Genomic DNA, 20,652 nt, shown 5'->3' with positions numbered 1-20,652 from the left:
AATGAATGAGATTATCTCTAATATATAGAAATTGAGTCCTTTGTTGTGGACTCAAGATAGAGTGAGATGGTAGAGTGGAATTGGAGCCTGCAAAGAGCTCAAAGTCATGACATGCCTACACACATGTCTATATGTTGTTCTATATGCGTTTTTTTTTTTTTTTGTCATCTCCAACATGAATTAGGTGTCAGCATTTAAGACTATTTAATAAGTATTCATAAAACACAACTGTGCTTTATGGCATTTCACAATGTGAAAGGTCACTCACAGTGTTCTGATGGCATTTAAGAGGATCGTTGTTAAATAACTTTCTTTTTATAAACAAGTATTATTCCTTGTTTTCAATTTCCTAACTCAATCTAATGATGTGTCAATAATATGTACTCCTTTTTTTCCAAGGATATTAGAACAATTGATGTATTATCTTTCTGGCTGGTTCTCACAAATCATTGTGAGATATTATTACTCCATGTTTTTAAAAGGGGGCAGATATTATTATTTAAGGAGGGTAGATATTATTATTTCATGTTTTTAACAAATATAAATCTACTATGGAACTTATTTGTGAAATAGAAAAGCATTGAAAAGCTTCAGAAGCATGAGGCCCGGTGTCTAGTCTCTAGATATGTTGCCAACACCAGGTACTTTGAGGTGGACTGTCTTCATTTCTGCCTCACATCATCATCACAGAGCCTGTGTGAGAACTTTCATCACTCTAACCCTTACCTCCTTTGGATGCGACCCTGGGAAACCACTTTTATTTAATTGGTCCTACTTTTCTCTGTTGGGAAATATGTAAAAGTATTGTTTATGTCACTCTCAGACTTTTATATAATATAATGAATATGTTTATATATTTAAAATTCATAAATACTGTTCAAGAGCATGAGTGACTGCATCAGTTTCCTGGGACTGCCCTAACAGTGCCACAAACCAGATGGCTAAACAACAGAAATGTGTTCTCAGTTTTGAAGGCTAGAAGCTCAAATTCAAGTGCCACAAGGTGGAGCACCTTGAAGCAAACATCTGACCCAGACCTCTTTCCTTGGCTTACAGATGGCATTCTTTGTGTGTCCAGCTCAGTGTCTAAATTTCACCTTTTGTATAAAGACACCAGTCATGTTGGATTGGGGCTCACCCTACCCTAGTTTGACTTCACTAATTACATCTGCAAAGACTGCATTTTCAACTAAGGTGACACTCTGTAGTACTGGGTGTTAAAACTCCAATATCTTAAAAAATAAAACTTTAAAAAACTAAGAGCGCCTTATGATTGCAACTGAACCTCGACTACCTGGGATGCCAAGGGTAGTCTAGCAGTTTCCCATGCTTGTTCAGCTGGGGCAGCAAGAAGGGACACTCTTCCAGGTGCTCCATGACCTCATCAAGCAGCCCTACTTGTTTCATTTCGAGTATCTGAGGAGCCTCAGGCCCTGGTGGATGGAAGTGATCTTTCATACTGGCAAAATCACAGCTGGCACAGGCAGACTATGTGCTGCAGACCCTGCTTCACATTAATCAGTGGGACCAGTTGGTGAGGCTGAGACCTTGATATCTGTTTGGCCTTATACATCCTTAACAGAGAGATATATTCAAGAGGATCATGGATTTGGCTATCACTGCTAACTCCAGGCTCGAAGTTTGGGTCCTGGGACAAACAAAAGCTCTGAGAAGATACTAGCCTCAGCTGGGACCCAGCAGTGCCCCCTTCACCCCATGCATTTCAACCCATAACAGTAACCTAGAAAATATCACACACCATGAGGGTTAGTGTTTCAGTTGCATTTAGAAGTAAGACTTTCTCTTTATCCTGGATACACTCTTGATATTTGGATTCTCTAGTGGCATTCAAGATCAAAGTCCTCTCCCAAGAGGACCTCTTGCATTTACTGTGAACAATACAGGGTACAGGCCAGTGTTTCTGAGCATGTGGGTGGCCTGCTGACTGGCAGCTTTGGTATCACTTGGGAGCTAGTAAGAAATTGAGACTCCTGGACCTCATCACAAACCTTTTGGATCAAAATGTCTTGGGGAGGTACCAAGAATTCTGGATTTCAAATCCCCTCCAGGAGAGTCTGATGATACCAAATTTTGGCGTGCTGGGTGAGGCAGACCAGAATGTAGCTAGTGTATGGAATAAGAATCACATTCTTGTGGGATCACAGAAAGAAGAATAATCTTCGGTTATGACTTTTTACTGTCTCAACAATGTTATGCATTGTTTAGGTTACTGATGCCCTTGAACAGTCTTTGTATAGTCTTCCTGCCTTCCTCAACTATTCCCCCAAAGATGATTACAGAAGGCCTTTCCTTTGTAATAGCCAAAAGCCATCTTGCATATTGAAAATTAGAAACTTCAAATCTTTCCATCTTTCTATCATCTATCTATCTACCTACCTATCAAATCCACAAAGTATAGCAAGAAATACCTCTACTAGACTATTATTCTAACAATTTTAAATGTGTATACCAATACCTTCACTGAGTATAAACCTGCAGGGAATTCAAGAAAAATATATTTTGGAATTATTCAAAATATATCAGTGGCAAGACATCTGATCTGGGTTTTTGATAAGTTTTATTTATTTAAAAGAAACCAAATATTTATAGATATGTGTATATGCACAAGTTAGTATATATACATCTATTTCCTTGCTCAGTCAGCTGAGAATTCCTAGAAGTGGATACCCCAGCATCAATGATCCAAATATTGGTTTTCAATACCATTCTCCAATACAAAGAACCAGAAATCATTGAAGAAATAGCTGTTTGTAGGAGTGGGGCAAGAAATATAGATGAGCCTGTAGCATCTTGTAGTGCAAGGAAGAAAGAAAATGCTAACACACACATACAAACAAAATGATGGTGATATGTCAAAGGGACACATGAGCCAACTAAAAGACGTTGCAATTATCAAAGCTGAAAATTTTGAGCAATAAAATAAAGTAGTATGTTATTATAACCCACATAAAATACATATCCATGCATCTCCACTGATACAAATGTGATTAAATAAATAAATAGGAGAAAGGACAAATTTTCTGTGCATAAGAATTCCAAGTAATTTATACAGATATTAATGCCCGGGGCATTAATCTTCTACTCCTTAAGTGTGGACTACTTTTAATGACTTCTTTCCAATAAATACAGAGTAAAAAGGAAGGCAGAGGGTAATTTTACAGAACAGACATCTGACAAATACATCTTCAACCAGGAGATGGAGATAAACATTAACAGCCCTATAATGTTGGTGATATGTATTCTTGATATAATGTGATGAAAATGGCATTGTACCTCTGATGTCTTCCTCCCCAAATCAAATATCCTCAGACTAATAAATAAGAAAACATTAAGCATTCACAATCAAAGAATAGTCTACATACCTTACCAATACTTCTTGAAACGGTCAAGGTCATCACAAATAAGAGAAGCTTTAGAAACTGTTAGAACCACTAAAAGCCAATGTAGTATCCTGATTGGGATCCTGAAACAGAAAAGGATATTATGAAAAAGCTGTGGAAATCTGAATAAAATATAGTCCTTATTTCAGTATTGGCTCCCCAATTGTAACAAATGGGCCATATTAATGTAATACATTAATAATGGAAACTAGATGTAGGGAATATAGGAACTTATGTATCATCTTCACAATTTTTCTATAAATCTAAAACTGTTCTAAATTGAAAGTTTATTTTTTAAAAATTGTGCATTATAAAAGTGAAGTTCTGCTTCCAGTGGTTATTGAATGGCTTACAGCACATCAAATCTCTCACTGAGTTAAAATGAAAAAATGGAACCTCTCCGGGTGTCCCTCACTGTGGAGAAACTTTTCATCATTAACCTAGATGTTTTATCATCGGTGCTGTATAGATGGAGAAGTCTTGAGGCTACTGTAAGAATAAGACTGAAAACCAGAGGCAGGAGGCTTAAGTCCATATCCTGAGAACACCAGAGAACTCCCGACTCCAGGGAACAGTAATCAATAGGAGCTCATCAAAAGCCTCCATACCTACACTGAAACCAACCACCACCCAAGGGCCAACAAGTTCCAGAGCAAGACATACCATGCAAATTCTCCAGCAACACAGGAACATAACCCTGAGCTTCAACATACAGGCTGCCCAAAGTCACACCAAATCCACAGACATCTCAAAACTCACTACTGGACACTTCATTGCACTTCAGAGGGAAGAAGTCCAGCTCCACCCACCAGAACACCGACACAAGCTTCCCTAACCAGGAAACCTTGACAAGCCACCCGTCTAACCCCACCCACAGCAAGGAACCTCCACAATAAAGAGGAACCACAAACTGCCAGAAAACAGAAAGGCCACCCCAAACACAGCAATCTAAACAAGATGAAAAGGCAGAGAAATACTCAGCAGGTAAAGGAACAGGATAAATGCCCACCAAACCAAACAAAAGAGGAAAAGATAAGGAATCTACCTGATAAAGAATTCTGAATAATGACAGTGAAAATGATCCAAAATCTGGAAAACAAAATGGAGTTACAGATAAGTTGCCTGGAGACAAGGATTGAGAAGATGCAAGAAATGCTTAACAAGGACCTAAAAGATATAAAAAAGAGTCAATATATAATGAATAATGGAATAAATGAGATCAAAAACACTCTGGAGGGAACCAGCAGTAGAATAATGGAGACAGAAGATAGGATAAGTGAGGTAGAGGATAGAATGGTAGAAATAAATGAAGCAGAGAGGAAAAAAAGAATTAAAAGAAATGAGGACAACCTCAGAGACCTCTGGATAAGGTAATATTAAAATTTGTTTCAAGATAGGTGTTGAAACTACCATAACCTGAGGGGACAAAGTCCTGGAGAAGTGGACATCACACAAAGAGGTGAACCCACATTTTATTATTGTTTTATCTTTTGGAACATTTGCTGAGAATCTAGAAATAAAATATGAATCAAACAATACAGGTAGAGCCTGGGTGGGGGGAAGTGATATGAACAGCTAACTCCTTGTGTTGGAGTATCAATAAGATTCAGTAATTATAGACCCTATGGTCAGACAGTTAGATTGAGGAATTCCTTTACATAAAAAATTAAGATGAAAGAAACTTTGGACGGTGATGTGGCAAAGCAGTGGCATCACAGCAAGCCCTTCTGGACAAAATTAAAGAAGAACCTAACAATGCTCAAGTGGTTCAGTGGTAAAAGACTCCACCTGCCAGTGCAAGAGAACACGGAGATGTGGATTCAATCCCTGGGTCAGAAAGATCCCCTGGAGGAGGAAACGGCAACACACTCTAGTATTCTTGCCTGGAAAATTCCATGGACAGAGGAGCCTGCTGGGCTACAGCCTATGGGGTTGCAAAGAGTTGGACATGACTGAGTGACTGAGCACACACACACATTTTGAATTGAATGAACTTAGATTCATCCATTCAACAAATATTTATTCAGTGTTATAATTATGAAAATAATAATGAGCTAGCATTTTTGTTCATAAGTCATATTTAACTTTTGACTAACTATAAAGCATTATGCTATGTACTTTATTTGTATTAAATCATATTTGCCTTACAAATAGCCAAGAAAAGAGAACTGAAAGGCAAAGGAGAAAAGGAAAAATATACCCATCTGAATGCAGAGTTCCAAAGAATAGCAAGGAGAGATAAGGAAGCCTTTCTCAGTGATCAATGCAAAGAAATTGAGGAAAACAACAGAATGGGAAAGACTAGAGATCTCTTCAAGACAATTAGAGATACCAAGGGAACATTTCATGCAAAGATGGGCAAAATAAAGGAAAGAAATGGCATGGACCTAACAGAAGCAGAAGATACTAAGAAGAAGTGCCAAGAATACACAGAAAATCTATACAAAAAAAAAGCTTCATGACCCAGATAATCACGATGGTGTGATCACCAGCCTAGAGCCAGACATCCTGGAATATGAAGTCAAGTGGGCCTTAGGAAGCATCGCTATGAAAAAAATCAGTGGAGGTGATGGAATTCCAGTTGAGCTATTTCAAATTCTAAAATATGATGCTGTGAAAGTGCTAAACTCACTATGCCGGCAAACTGGGAAAACTCAGCATTGGCCACAGGACTGCCAAAGTCAGTTTTCATTCCAACTTGAAAGAAAGGCAATGGCAAAGAATGTTCAAACTACCTCACAAATGCATTCATCTCATATGCTAGGAAAGTAGTTCTCAAAATTCTCCAAGCCAGGCTTCAACAGTACATGACCTGAGAACTTCCAGATGTTTAAGCTGGATTTAGAAAAGGCAGAGGAACCAGAGATCAAATTGCCAACATCCGTTGGATCATAGAAAAAGCAAGAGAGCTCCAGAAAACATCTACTTCTGCTTTATTGACTGTGCCAAAGCCTTTCACTGTGTGGATCACAACAAACTATGGAAAATTCTGAAAGAGATGGGAATACCAGACCACTTTGCCTGCATTCTAGGAAATCTGTATGCAGGTCAAGAAGCAACAGTTACAACTGGATATGAAAAAACAGACGGGTTGCAAATTGGGAAAGGAGTACATCAAGGCTGTATATTGTTACCCTGCTTATTTAATTTATATACAGAGTGCTGCAAAATGCCAGGCTGGATGAAGCACTAGCTGGAAGAAATATCACTAATCTCAGATATGAAGATGAAACCACCCTTATGGGAGAAAGCGAAGAACTAAAGAATCTCTTGATGAAAGTGAAGGAGGAGAGTGAAAAAGTTGGCTTAAAACTCAACATTCAGAAAACTAAGATCATGGCATCTGGTCCCATCACTTCATACAAATAGATGGGGGAGCAGTGGAAATAGTGACAGACTTTATTTTGAGGGCTCCAAAATCACTGCAGATGTTGACTTCACCCATGAAATTAAAAGCCACTTGCTCCTTGGAAGAAAAGGCATGATGAACCTAGACAGCATATCAAAAAGTCGAGACATTACTTTGCCAACAAAGAGGTCTATCTAGTCAAAGCTATGGTTTTTCCAGTTGTCAGTTATGAACGTGAGAGTTGGACTAAAAAGAAAACTGAGCACCGATGAATTGATGCTTTTGAACTGTGGTGGAGCTGGAGAAGACTCTTTGAGAGTTCCTTGAACTGCAAGGAGATCAAACCAGTCACTCCTAAAGGAAATCAGTCCTGAATATTCATTGGAAGGACTGATTGTGAAGCTGAAGTTCCAATACTTTGGCCACTTGATGTGAAGAACTGACTCATTAGAAAAGACCCCGATGCTAGGGTAGATTGAAAACAGGAGGAGAAGGGGACGACAGAGGATGAGATGGTTGGATGGCCTCACCGACTCTATGGACATGAGTTTGAACAAGCTCCAGGATTTTGTGATAGTCAGGGAATACTGGTGTGCTCCAGTTCTTTGGGTCACAAAGCGTCAGACACAACTGAGCAACTGAACTGAACTGATGGTCAGAGGAAGTAAAGGGAAATCAACTTTACACTACATTCAATTTTTTAATCTTGATAATGAAAAGGGGTTTAAGAAAGCAAGGAAAAAGTCTCTGAGGAGCAGAATAGAGCCTTAACATCCTTCAATTTGGGGGAAAAAATTATCATTGAGAGGTACCAGAAGAAGGGAATAGTGAACACCCCAAGGTCTCAGATAGAATTCCTGAAAGGTTGTCTCTAGAACAAATGTGAAATAGACAAAAAAAAAAAACTTGTCAAATTACAACTCAGCCTTGAGTTACTCTAATCCACGATCACACTGAAGTGCTTAGCCTCAAACTTGTTGATCAAAAAGAAAAAGAATGAATTATCTTTGAAATATGATTTAGAAAAACATACTAATTTCATTACAAAGTGTGTGCCACTGTCAAATAAGCAAAACCCATATGAAAAATAATAAGGTATAGACACAGTTCCACAGGTGATTAAGACACTGGAGTTAACCATCAAAGACTTTAGTGTGGAAATAACTAATATTTTTAACAGAAGAGAAAAAATAATAAATGAAAATATAGATAATGTCACCGGAAAACAACTTTAAAAAAACATTCCAATAGATTTTTTTAAACATCAAAAAAATTTTTTCACTTAAAACACCTCACATTTATTATCTTTGTTTTTAATTTATTTTTTATTGAAGGATAATTGCTTTACAGAATTTTTGCTCTTTTCTGTCAAACCTCAACATGAATCAGCCATAAGTATACATATATCCCCTCCTTTTTGAAACTCCTTCCTATCTCCCTCCCATCCCACCATTTAGATTAATACAGAGACCCTGTTTGAGTTTCCTGATCCCTGTAGAAAGTTCCTGTAAGCTATCTATTTTACATATGGTAATGCAAGTTTCCATGTTACTCTTTTCATACAGCTCACCCTCTCCTCCCCTTTCCCCTTGTCCATAAGTCTATTCTCTACGTCTATTTCTCCGTTGCTACCCTGTAAATAAGTTCTTAGGTACCATTCTTCTAGATTCCGTATATGTGTTAGAATACGATATTTATCTTTCTCTTTCTGACTCACTTCACTCTGTATAATAGGTTCTAGGTTCATCCATCTCACCAGTACTGACTCAAATATGTTCATTTTTATGGCTGAGTAATATTCTACTGTGTAGAATAATTTCTTTATCCATTCATCTGTCGATGGACATCTAGGTTGCTTCCATGTTCTAGCTATTGTAAATAGTGCTGCAATGAACAATGGGATACATGTGTCTTTTTCAATTTTGGTGTCCTCAGGGTTTAGGCCTAGGAGTGGGATTGCTGGGTCATATGTTGGTTTTATTTCTAGTTTTTTAAGGAATATCCATACTATCTTTCCTCATAACTTCCCTCATAGCTCAGTCTTCATACTGTCTTCCCTTGTAGCTCAGTTGGTAAAGAATCTGTCTGCAACGCAGGAGACCCAGGTTCAATTCCTGGATTGGGAAGATCCCCTGGAGAAGGAAATGGCAACCTACTCCAGTATTCTTGCCTGGAGAATCCCAAGGACAGAGAAGCCTGGCCATGGGGTCACAAGAGTCGGACACAACTTAGTGACTACACCACCACCACCATACCATCTTCAAGAATTTTAATTACAAATACAAAAGATAGGGGAGTTCCAAGAAGGTTGAGGAGTAGGTGGATGTGGAGTGCATCTCTCTCCATGGCTGCATCAGAAATACATCTCTACTTGCAACAATATTCACAGAACACTGGCTTAACACTACCAGGAGACCTGATCACCAGAAAGGACCATATAGACCCACATGTAACTGAACAGGAAGGAGGAGAGAAAGCAGCACCCAATTTGCACCCTGGGATGAAGAAGGGAAGCATTTGAGGCTGTCAAAAGAGAATGAAGCAGCTGATCTGTGAGTCTGGATAAGGTCAGAACCACACAATCCATGTATATGCCCAACATACCCTGGACTGGGATGCATGCTCATTGTTGTGCATGGGCCTGGGAGATGGAGCCTATGAATTGGAAAGCAATCCCAAAATGAGCACTGCTGCCAGCTGTGGGAAGACAGCCTGAGGAAAGAGGAGGGAGGAAATACGCAAGATGGAACATCTTCGGAGGAAAACTAGGCTGCCATGGAAGCAGGGCACTACTGTTGAGGCACATGCAGGGAGTGGAACCACCCCTGTAGCCTCTCTCTCCCCACATGCCATCAGCTGCCATCAGAAGGACTTGTCAGCACTGCACATTGAGTGCCTGCCACTGGAGACAAGAAAGGCTCCCAGTAGGGCGATATCTCTTGCACCCATGGCCATTGACTTCCCTGCTCACCTGGCCCCACGGCCGTTCCCCAGATTTAAGCAGTTGTGCCATCTCTGCACCCTGTCCCCACTGGAGCAGACCCAAGTCCTCCAGGGCAGCCTCAGAAGCAGACTCTTGCGAGTAGCCCACATGCAGAGGTAAACTTGTTTTCATGTGAAACAGATAATAACTGTAAATGTAAGTAACTGGTTTTTTATCATTTTAATGTCTACACATTGCTAGATACACAAACGCACACTTTATCCAGTTGCAGCCTGGCTATGATTCTGTACTGACTTTATCTGTTGTCAGTGCTTTGTAACCTAAATAGACTACAGCAAATAAAAACTGCTCAAAGTTCAAAAAAAAAAAAAAATACAATGAGTGTCCCTACAAAAGAAAACCCTCTACTTCTGATACCTATGGACACTGAGGGTAAGCAAATGAGGGAGCAGGACCAGATGCCCTCACAGAGCCTACAGCAGGTCCAGAGCCCAGTCCCCACCCCAGCATTGAAGGGCCTCCTGAGCAGGCATAGGTAGACTGTGGCTCACGGTAGGGCCAGGGACACTGAGAGCTGAGACTCTGGGAAAACATTTATTATTATTTTTATGCTTTGACTCATTATGTTTTTGGTTCTGTTTTCTTTTTTGGTTTTCTTACTTCTTTTTTCTCTGTTGTTATGGTTGTTGTTTTCTTCTTATTATTATTATTGAATCTTTTGGGATACTTTTAGTCACAGGTACTATTTTTCATATACTTCTGCTTTCATTTGGTTTTCTGTTGTTCTGGTTTTTTTGTTTTCTTCATTCCTTTTTCACTTTTTTCTTTGCTTTTAAAATATATATCAGTTCAGTTCAGTCTCACAGTCGTGTCTGACTCTTTGCGACCCCATGGACTGCAGCACGTCAGGCTTCCCTATTCATCACCAACTCCCAGAGTTTGCTCAACCTCATGTTCATAGAGTCAGTGATGCCATCCAACCATCTCATTCTCTGTTGTCCCCTTCTCCTCTTGCCTTCAGTCTTTCCCAGCATCAGAGTCTTTTCCAATGAGTCAGTTCTTTGCATCAGGTGGCCAAAGGATTGGAGTTTCAGCTTCAGCATCAGTCCTTCCAATGAATATTCAAGACCAATTTCCTTTAGGATTGACTGGATTGATCTCTTTGCAGTCCAAGGAACTCTCAAGAGTCTTCTCCAGCACCACCACAGTTCAAAAGCATCAATTCTTCAGCGCTCAGCTTTCTTTATAGTCCAACTCTCATATCCATAATTGACTACTGGAAAAACTATATCTTTGACTAGAAGGACATTTGTTGGCAAGGTAATGTCTTGGCTTTTTAATATGCTGTCTGAGTTGGTCATAGATTTTCTTCCAAGAAGGAAGAGTCTTTTAATTTCATGGCTGCAGTCACCATCTGCGGTGATTTTGGAGCCCAAAAAATAAAGTCTGTCACTATTTCCACAGTTTCCCCATTTGTTTGCCATGAAGTAATCGGACCAGATGCCACGGTCTTACTTTTCAGAATGTTGAGTTTTAAGCCAACTTCTTCACTCTCTTCTTTCACTTTCAGTAAGAGGCTCTTTAGTTCTTCTTCGCTTTCTGCTATAAGGGTGGTGTTTTCTGCATATCTGAGGTTATTGGTATTTCTTCTGGCAATCTTGATTCCAGCTTGCACTTCATCTAGCCCAGCACTTCGCAGGATGTACTCTGCATAAAGATTAAATAAGCAGAGTGACACTATACAGCCTTGATGTACTCCTTTCCTGATTTGGAACCAGTCTGTTCTTCCATGTCCAGTTCTAACTGTTGCTTCTTGACATGCATACAGACTTCTTAGGAGGCAGGTAAGGTGGTCTGGTGTCCTCATCTCTTGAAGACTTTTCCACAATTTGTTGTGATCCACACAGTCAAAGACTTTGGCATAGTCAATAAAACAGAAGTAGATGTTTTTCTGGAACTCTCTTGCTTTTTTGATGATCCAACAGATGTTGGCAATTTGACCTATGGTTCCTCTGTCTTTTCTAAATCCAGCTTGGACATCGAATTTCACAGAGCACGTACTGTTGAAGCCTGGCTTGGAGAATTTTGAGCATTACTTTGCTAGGATGTGATATGAGTGCAATTGGGCAGTAGTTTGAACATTCCTTGCCATTGCCTTTCTTTGGGATTGGAATGAAAACTGACCTTTTGCAGTCCTGTGGACACTGCTGAGTTTTCCCAGTTTGCTGGCATAAAAAAAAAAAAAAGCTAGTATCAGGGAGGGTGAAATTTCACCTTCCACCTCCCTTGAGTTCTTGTGGCTGAACTAATAATAAAATTGACCCCCTCCCAAAAAAAAAACAAATTTTAATTCATGCTCATGGAGGTTTCATAGAAATGGAGCTCAAGAAGTAGCTGAAGTAGGGAGTTTTTATATTTTTTAGAAAAAGACATTATACATTTTTGAGTTATTTATCAGACAAAGAAACTTAGGTTTTGAGTGCTTAATTGGTAAGGAATCTAAACAGAGTTTGGGGCTTAGATAAATGAAAGAAATAACAAGGTTAATTTATTTAGGCTTTTCAGCTAGAATTTGGTATATTTAGTGGTAAAGTGTCTTTCTGTCCCCAAAGCAGGGTGGGCACCTTTCATGTCAGAGATTGGTTTGCTGCTTTCAGAGACAGAAAGGAGGGTCAGAGTGTCCTTTTGCATTGACCATTACTTATTTTAATTCAAAGTAATCAATTGAGGTACATTTGGGGGAGGCCCCCCTTGGGCCCCAAAACTATCAAGCCCACAGTTTGGGGAATCAAATAGACAAACTTGGCTAAGAATTCACCATAGCTCCCCATCCTTACCGTCTTAAGTAAAATGATAGTATACATTTCAAGAGCTTTTTATTTCTTCTGTAATAAAACTACAGATAAAAGGAGTAAAAACCATGCTTTGGTTTTGGTTTAAATCTCCCTTGGAAAGACTCTGAGGATGGTGTGAATTCAGTGCTGCTGGCTTCTGGAATATTACTGGGTGGTCAATATTATGGTGCAGATTGAATCTCTGCGCTGACAGTCTGGGGCTATTTGATGAGGGAAGGTGAGGCTGGAGTAGACAGAACTGCTGTACTGAGATGCCCCTCGCACGCCCTTACTGGGACAGAGCTTCTTTTTCTTTTTTCCATTTTTATTATACTGAAGGCCAGAATGTTTTCTAGGGAATGAATCTTCAAAGTAACACCTGGATTCAACGGACTGATATTGTCTGTTTTATAAAGAAATTTGTCTGAAGGGGAACAGCTATTTATTTAAGACTCATATTTATATCATCCTTTGTGTTAATGAAAGAACCACTGGCAAAAATACATCTGTGCATTTACTTTTCCGTGTAAAGGGTGGCCTTTGGCATTGCATCTGCTATTTGAAGTGCCGTTATCAATCTGTGCCTTCAATTCACAAACCATTCAATGGTTTAAAGAAGAGGGGTGATTTGTAATGAATAGGAAGACTGCAAAAGAATGTTATTTTTAACAAGGAAAATGCTTAGAATAGAATGTTTGGGAAAATAATTGTATAAAATCTGATATGACCTTTGATGTGTTTGTTGGCATGTAATTGTGAAGTAGAATCAAATTTAACAAAATCATAATGATGGTTTTGCTTTCATCTCTGAAAAGTTTTCCTTTTCATTCTAAATTATTTGTGAGTTTCCATATATTTTAAAATATTGCTATTTTTTAAAACTTTAAAATAGCAGGAAAAACATATAAAAGAATAAATCTTCCTCCATCAAATGTTAATATCTTGCTAAATGTGTTTTTAAAGTTTTTTAACATACGACATACTCTTTTTCATGTAACAGACTTGCTGTTGTATTGAAAACACTCTCAAAAGTAGACAGAAGTGCAAAGGACCACCACAGCCAGCCACATGAGAATCTAGTCCACTTACCAGCAGGCCAGCACCAGCACTGTGACACCATGGGCCCCTCAGTCAGCTGTGCCAGAAACTGGCCCCACCCGCCAGTGTGCCAACACCACTCTAGGACCATAAGTGCTTTGCAACCAGAGTTTTCAGGATCTAGCTCTGCCCACTAGCGGGCCAGCACTGGCCCCAGGCTCTGAAGGTCCAGACTTATAGAGTCTAGGACCACCAGCAGGCTAACAACAGCTCTTAGACAACTTGGACTCCTTAGTCAGCTGCCCCATGAGCCATCTCCACTCACCACAAGGCAGAAACAAGTTTTAGTACAGGCTGGAACCCACAACCAGCTGTTTCAAGAACTAGTCCTGCCCAGCAGTAGACTGACACTCGATTTGGAACTTCTGGGATCACACTACACACACAATATATGGCTCTACTCATCGGTGGGCCACTACTAACCCTGGGACCCCACAGAGCCACACAACTAGGGGCCTTGTGACCCAGCCCCACTCACCAGTGACTGGCAGTCCCTGCACAAGGCAGGTCCTGGCAACTAAGCAGACAAGAGGTCAACCATACCTACCAGACCAAGATAAAACGGCCGAAGTAGAACTAAGTAAATTAGAGCTAGGCAATCTACCCAATAAAGTATTCAAGGTAATAATTGTTAAGGTCCTCAAAGAAATCAGGAGAATATTGGATTAAAAAAGTGAGAATTTTGAAGTGTTTAACAAAGGTAAACCATAAAGAATCAAACAGAGATGAAGAAAACTGTAATTGAAAACTTAAAAAACACACAACAAGGAATCAACAGTAGGTTATATGGTGCAGAGGGATGGCTCAGGGAGCTGAAAGTCAGAATAGCAGTGGCTCAGGCGTGCTACCCCATGGACTATACAGTCCATGGGATTCTCCAGGCCAGGATACTAGAGTGGGTAGCCTTTCCCTTCTCCAGGGGATCTTCCCAACCCAGGGACTGAACCCAGGTCTCCCACATTGCAGGCAGATTCTTTACCAGCTGAGCTACAAGGGAAGCCCATAGTGGAAATCACTGAAGCCAAATAGAAAAAAAATGAACTCAGGACAGTTTAAGAGAACTGTACTCAGAAATGTAAGATACTGATGCTGAAACCTGGCCTCCATACACTAGTACTGGATTAAATCTTGGAGACAGAATTTTGGGTGTGGTAGTAACAGATAACTTTATTGCTTTGCCAGGCAAAGGGGGCCTCAGCAGGTCAATGGTGTCAAAAGTGTGTCCCAACCTGGAGGATGTAGTGAGAAGTTTTATGGTAATGGTTCAAAGTGTAGGCATGATTAGCTTGTGGATATAGTTCTGTTTGGATTGTGGTGACGTATTGGGGAGTCAGCATCATCAACTTTTTGGTTCCAAACAGTCTGAAGTCTATGCACTTTTGGCAGCAAACAGTTAACTTATTCAACCTGGTGGTAGTTTCCATATCTATAAACCATCTCAAAGGACATGGCTCAGAATATTATCTCTAGTCTTCGAGGAAGAATTAAAGTCCTTGACTTTGTTTAATGGATAAAGTATTATTATTTTGTCTTGCTTGACTGTTTTCCTTTCTTTCTGCATTTTTTCACTCCTCTGATAAAGTTTATTCTTTATTCAAGGTTTTTTTTTTTTCTACAGCCAAAAAGCAAGTGGAGGATATGGCTGAGAGTTTATTGTTGGAAGGTTTCATAGGGTCCTGTTCTGTAACAATACTGATGAAAGAAATTCAAGATGGAAACAGATGTAACAGATGGAAAAATATAACATGTTCATGGAGTGAAAGATTTAATGTTGTTAGAAACACCGTATCACCCAAGGTGATCTACAGATACAGTGAAATCCCTATCAAAGCACCCATACTCGAACAAATACTTCTAAAATTGATATGGAAACATAAGGACCCCAAAGAGTCAAAACAATCATGAGGAAGAGGAAGAAAAACAAAGCTGGACGTATTGAACTCCCAATTTCAAAGTATTCTACAAAGCAACAGTCATCAAAACAGCATGGTTCTGGCACAGAAACAGTCACATAGATCAATGAAGCAGATAAAAGAACCCAGAAATGAACTGCCACTTATATGACAATTAATCCAAGACAAAGGACACAAGGATATATGTTAGGGAAAAGACAGTCTCTTCAAAAAATGATGTTGGGAAAATTGGACAACTTTATGCAAAAGATTCTAACTGGACCACTCTCTGACACTATTCACAAAAATAAACTCAAAATAGATTAAATAGTTAAATATAAAACTGGAAAACATAAGTCTTATAGAAAAAAAAAACATAGGCAGAAATTCTTTGACATTAATCTTAGTAATATTTCTTGGATCTGTCTCCTCACCCCATCCAAAAAAGAGAAAAAATATAAATGGGACTTAATTAAACTTGAAAGCTTTTACACAGTGAAGGAAACTATCAACAAATGAAAAGTCTGCTCACTGAATGGAAGATATTTGTAAATGATATATCTGATATGCAGCAAATATACAAAATATACAAAGAACACATACAACTCAATATCATAAAAATAAATAGCTCTATTTAAAAATGAGAAGAGGTGCAATGAACATTGGGCACATGTGTCTTTTGAATTATGGTTTTCTCAGGGTGTATGCCCAGTAGTGGAATTGCTGGATCATAGGGTAGTTTTACTCCTAGTTTCTTAAGGAATTTCCATACAGTTCTCCATAGTGGCTGTGTCAGTTTAGAACCCCACCCATGGTGAAACAGGGTTCCCTTTTCTTCACACCTTCTCCAGCATTTATTGTTTGCAGATTTTTTTAATGATTGCCATCCTGACCAGAGTCAGGTGATACTTCGTTGCAGTTTTGATTTGCATTTCTCTAATAATGAGTGATGTTTAGCATCTTTTCATGTGCTTCTTAGCCATCTGCATGTTTTCTTTGGAGAAATGTTTGTTTAGGTCTTCTGCTCATTTTATGATTGGGTAGTTTGTTTTTCCGATAATGAGCTGCATCAGCTGCTTGAAGCAAGCTAGATGCTCATCTTCAGGGGAATAGATAAAGAAGTGGTGGAATGGAATATTAGTCATAGAAAGGAATGAAATTGAGTAAGTTCTAGTGAGGTGGATGAACCTAGAATCTGTAATATAGAGTAAAGTAAATCAGAAAGGGCAAAACAAATACCATATAACTGACACATATACATGAAATCTAGAGAAAGGGTACTGATGAAACTATTTGCAGGGCAGGAATAGAGGCACAGACACAGAGAACAGACTTATGAACACAGCGGGAGGAGAAGAGATTGGGATGAATTGAGAGAGCAGGACTGACACATATACACTACGTGTGAAGCTGCTGTGTAAACCAGGGAGCTCAGTTTGGCGCCCTGTGAGGACTGAGAAGGGTGGGATGGAGGGGGAGGCTTAAGAGCGAGAGGCTGTATGTGTACTTACAGCCGATTAACGTTGCGCAGGAAAAATTAACACAACATTATAAGCCCATTATCCTTCAATTAAAAAAAAAAGCTAATTTCAATTACTTAAAATTTTATCTGTGTCAAAGGGTACAGATTTATGTTTATAAGATGAATAGTGCTGGGGAGCTAATGTACAGCATGGTGATTATAGTTAACACTATATTATAAACCTGAAACAGTAGATCTTAAAAAGATCTTAAAAGAAATGGCAATTATGTTACATGATGATGCTTTGGGCTCAAGCTAAAGTGATAATCATTTTATAACAATCAACACATGTACATCTTCAACTTACAATGTCCTATTTCAATTATATTTCAATAAAGCTGGAATTTTTTGTCAAAAAGATTTTTTAAAATAGAGCAGAGGGTCTGAATAAACATTTTCCAAAGAAGACTTACAGATACCCAACAGGTATGTGAAAAGATGCCTCATCATCACTAATCATCAGGGAAATGCAAGTCAAAACCTCACCTCCATCAGAATGACTATTAACAAGAAGACAATAAATAATAGGTATTGGTGAGGATGTAAAGAAAGCATAGAAATGTACATGTGTTTTATAACAATTTTATATTATCAATGCTGTTTTCAAAGTTAATAAGTATATTTATGTTCCTAAATTCTAATAGAATAAAGGAAATTAAAGAGAAAACAGAAATTACAACTTCAAAAAGATGTTTTTCCATTAACAAATATGTTACTTCCTAAAGGTCCACCTGAAGTTAAGAAAACCTTTATAGATTTCACAGTTAGAATAATTATTTGCTATATGGTCTAATTTTAGATAGAATCAAAAGTCTTGACACTATAGATGAGTTGGTGGCCATATCCTCCAGCTAGAGATAGTCCAAGATGCACCTACAGCTGAACAAGTTGGGATTATGACTTGCTGCAGTGAGGGAGAACACACACGGTGAGAGCCATGGAGCGTCTCAGTACAGGGAGGTCAAGGACAGAGCTTGGGAGTGGAGCACGGCTCTGACTTTGGCTGCTCCCACATGCCTACCTGTTAGTGTCAGGCCAATACCCAGCAGTAAAGAACTCTGGCCAGTAGTGCTAGGCCAGGTCCCAGATTTCTCAGAGACAGTATTATTTGAATGTATTCTCTGATTGATATCATACATGGCTACTTATTACATACATTGTGATTTTTTTACACTGTTAGAGTCTGTAAATTTTAGTGTATATACTTGTATAGTATTTTCCAAAGTTGTTTTGCATTTGTCTTATGTTGAAGTGGTTTCAATGGTTTCCAGGCTTCCAGGTAATATTCCCTTACTCCTTGAGCTCTTGATTTGAGCCAATACTTAATTGGGTGGATTTTATTTTAAAGTTATTTCTTTCATGAAAGATGGATGAATGTTGTATTCCCTGATTTTTTTTTTTATGTTTCAGAATGTCTACTAATGCCTTTATTCTTTAATTGTATCTTGCCTAAGTCAGTTTCTTTCCTTCAGAAATTTGTAGGCATAGTTCTATTGTCTTCCATCATTGACTGCTATTTTAGAGAAATATAAGGCCAATATAACACTTTCCTCTTGGAAGCATATGTCATATCTGAAAGAAGAAAGCTTTACAATTTTCAATTTCCATGTTCACATGACTTGCCTACTGATTAATATTATAAACACCATTTTTTTGATATATGGATGGGCTTTCTAATCTTTGGTTATAATTTAGGCAAAAGATATTTGCTCACTAGGACTTCCTTTCCAAATAAACCTGGTTGGTAATAATGGTACTAAGCACAATCTTTCACGATCCCAAGATAACTCACCTTACATCATTACAGATATATTTTTTTTCATATTTACGTTTGCACCTTATGACACCTTTTAGAATTTTCAGAATTTAGTTTTACAAAAAGATGTAACGGTAACTCTAGAATATTTAAAACCTAAATATGATGAAGTGGTTGATTACTCTCACCCTAAGCACTAGTAGATTTCAGGTGGAAAATTCCCCAGGAGTTTCAAGAAACAAGATAGACTCCACAGGGAAGACTGGCCTCTGAACGCCGATAGTTTTTCCATTAAAACCATCCACTATTGAAACAATAGTTCTAAATCTAAAGAAAATTCCTGACTGCAGACGACAGTCATTACTGAGAGGTGCGTGCATGCGTGCATGTGTGTGTGCGTGCCTGCTAAGTCACGTCAGTCATGTCCAACTGTTTGCAACCCTATGGACTCTAGCCTGTCAGGCTCCTCTGTCCATGGGATTCTACAGGTAAGAGTACTGGAGTGGGCTGCATGCCCTCCTCCAGGAGATCTTCCCAACCCAAGGACTGAACCCATGTCTCTTATGTCTCCTGCATTGGCAGGCCTGTTCTTTACCACTAGTGCCACCTGGGAAGCTCCAGGAGGTACACTTATAAAAAGAAAATATTCAACTCTGCTCTGAGGATTAGTCTTATATTTGTTTTCAAAAATCAATTCTGCTTTGACATATAGCTATTGTTTTAATGGAAATGTTTATTTCTCATGTAAGAAGAAGTTAGGTTTATGAGAATATCTGATAAACCATGAGCATTAGCACTAATTAAGCATGTAACCCTTATTCAAGAAATTAGGTACAAATTATGATTTTCCTTCTGTCTTCATTCTTAAAAACACCAAAAGTGCATATGGTATCTACAACATTAGCATGCTTTATTATTTTCTTCTTTCTTTTTTATTTTTAAATTACAAATGTATAATAACACACTTACAAGAGACTTGAAAAATACAAAACAAAGTTACATATAGTTGTACTATGTATTTGATTACATTTTAAAGTACATAAATTAAGTTTTTAGAGTTTTAATATCAAACTCTCAAAAATAGAATATATAGAAAAGTAGGAGTCAGCCACAACTCGCAAAGAGTCAGACATGACTGAGCAGACTAAGCACACACAGAAAGTAGTAGACCTGAAAAGCACTATGAACCAATTCAGTATAATTAAGGTTTATACAATTTTCACACAACAGTAGGATAAAAATTCTTTTCAAGTTCCCATAGACTATAAACTAGGAAACACTAGAAAATATCCAGGGACATAAAACAAGGTGCAAAAATGCCATGATCCAAAGACACTTAAATCATACAGAATCTGTTTTCATTACTGTGAAATTATGTTATAAATCAATATTAAAAGATGTTTGAAATTAAAAGGACTCTTGCTCCTTGGAAGAAAAGTTATCACAAAACTACAGTGTATTAAAAAGCAGAGACGTTACTTTGCAGGCAAAGGTCCATATAGTCAAAGCTATGGTTTTCCAGTAGTCATGTACATATGTGAGAGTTGGACCATAAGCAAGACTGATCACCAAAGAACAGGTGCTTTTGAAGTGTGGTGTGCAGAAGACTCTTGAGAGTCCCTTGGACAGCAAGAAGATCAAAACCGGTCTATCCTAATTGAAATCAACCTTGAATATTCATTGGAAGGACTGATGCTGCAGCTGAAGCTCCAATACTTTGGCCACCTTTTGAAGATCTGACTCATTGGAAAAGACCCTGATGCTGGGAATGATTGAAGACATGATGAGAAGGGGGCAACAGAGAATGAGATGGTTGGATGACATCATTGACTTGATGGACATGAGTTTGAGCAAAC

General features: G+C 38.6%; 1 protein-coding gene across 11 annotated transcripts in view; it reads left to right on the top strand.

Moving 5' to 3' along the window:
- GABRG3 (gamma-aminobutyric acid type A receptor subunit gamma3) overlaps nucleotides 1-20,652 on the top strand; it is a 681,490-nt gene that overhangs the window by 612,057 nt on the left and 48,781 nt on the right. Inside the window, exon 7 of one of the 11 annotated variants that reach the window (XM_081551392.1) lies at nucleotides 1,873-1,891. The exons of the other annotated variants lie outside the window; for them this stretch is intronic. Coding sequence (XP_081407518.1) covers nucleotides 1,873-1,891 — 19 coding nt within the window. The remainder of the gene's footprint in view (nucleotides 1-1,872; nucleotides 1,892-20,652) is intronic. 11 annotated transcript variants of the gene reach the window in all.

Source organism: Giraffa tippelskirchi, chromosome 12 (genome assembly GCF_054371585.1).
Source record: "Giraffa tippelskirchi isolate mGirTip1 chromosome 12, T2T-mGirTip1v1.2.pri, whole genome shotgun sequence".
Lineage (NCBI taxonomy): Eukaryota > Metazoa > Chordata > Mammalia > Artiodactyla > Giraffidae > Giraffa > Giraffa tippelskirchi.
This window is presented reverse-complemented; position numbering and strand designations above follow the sequence as displayed.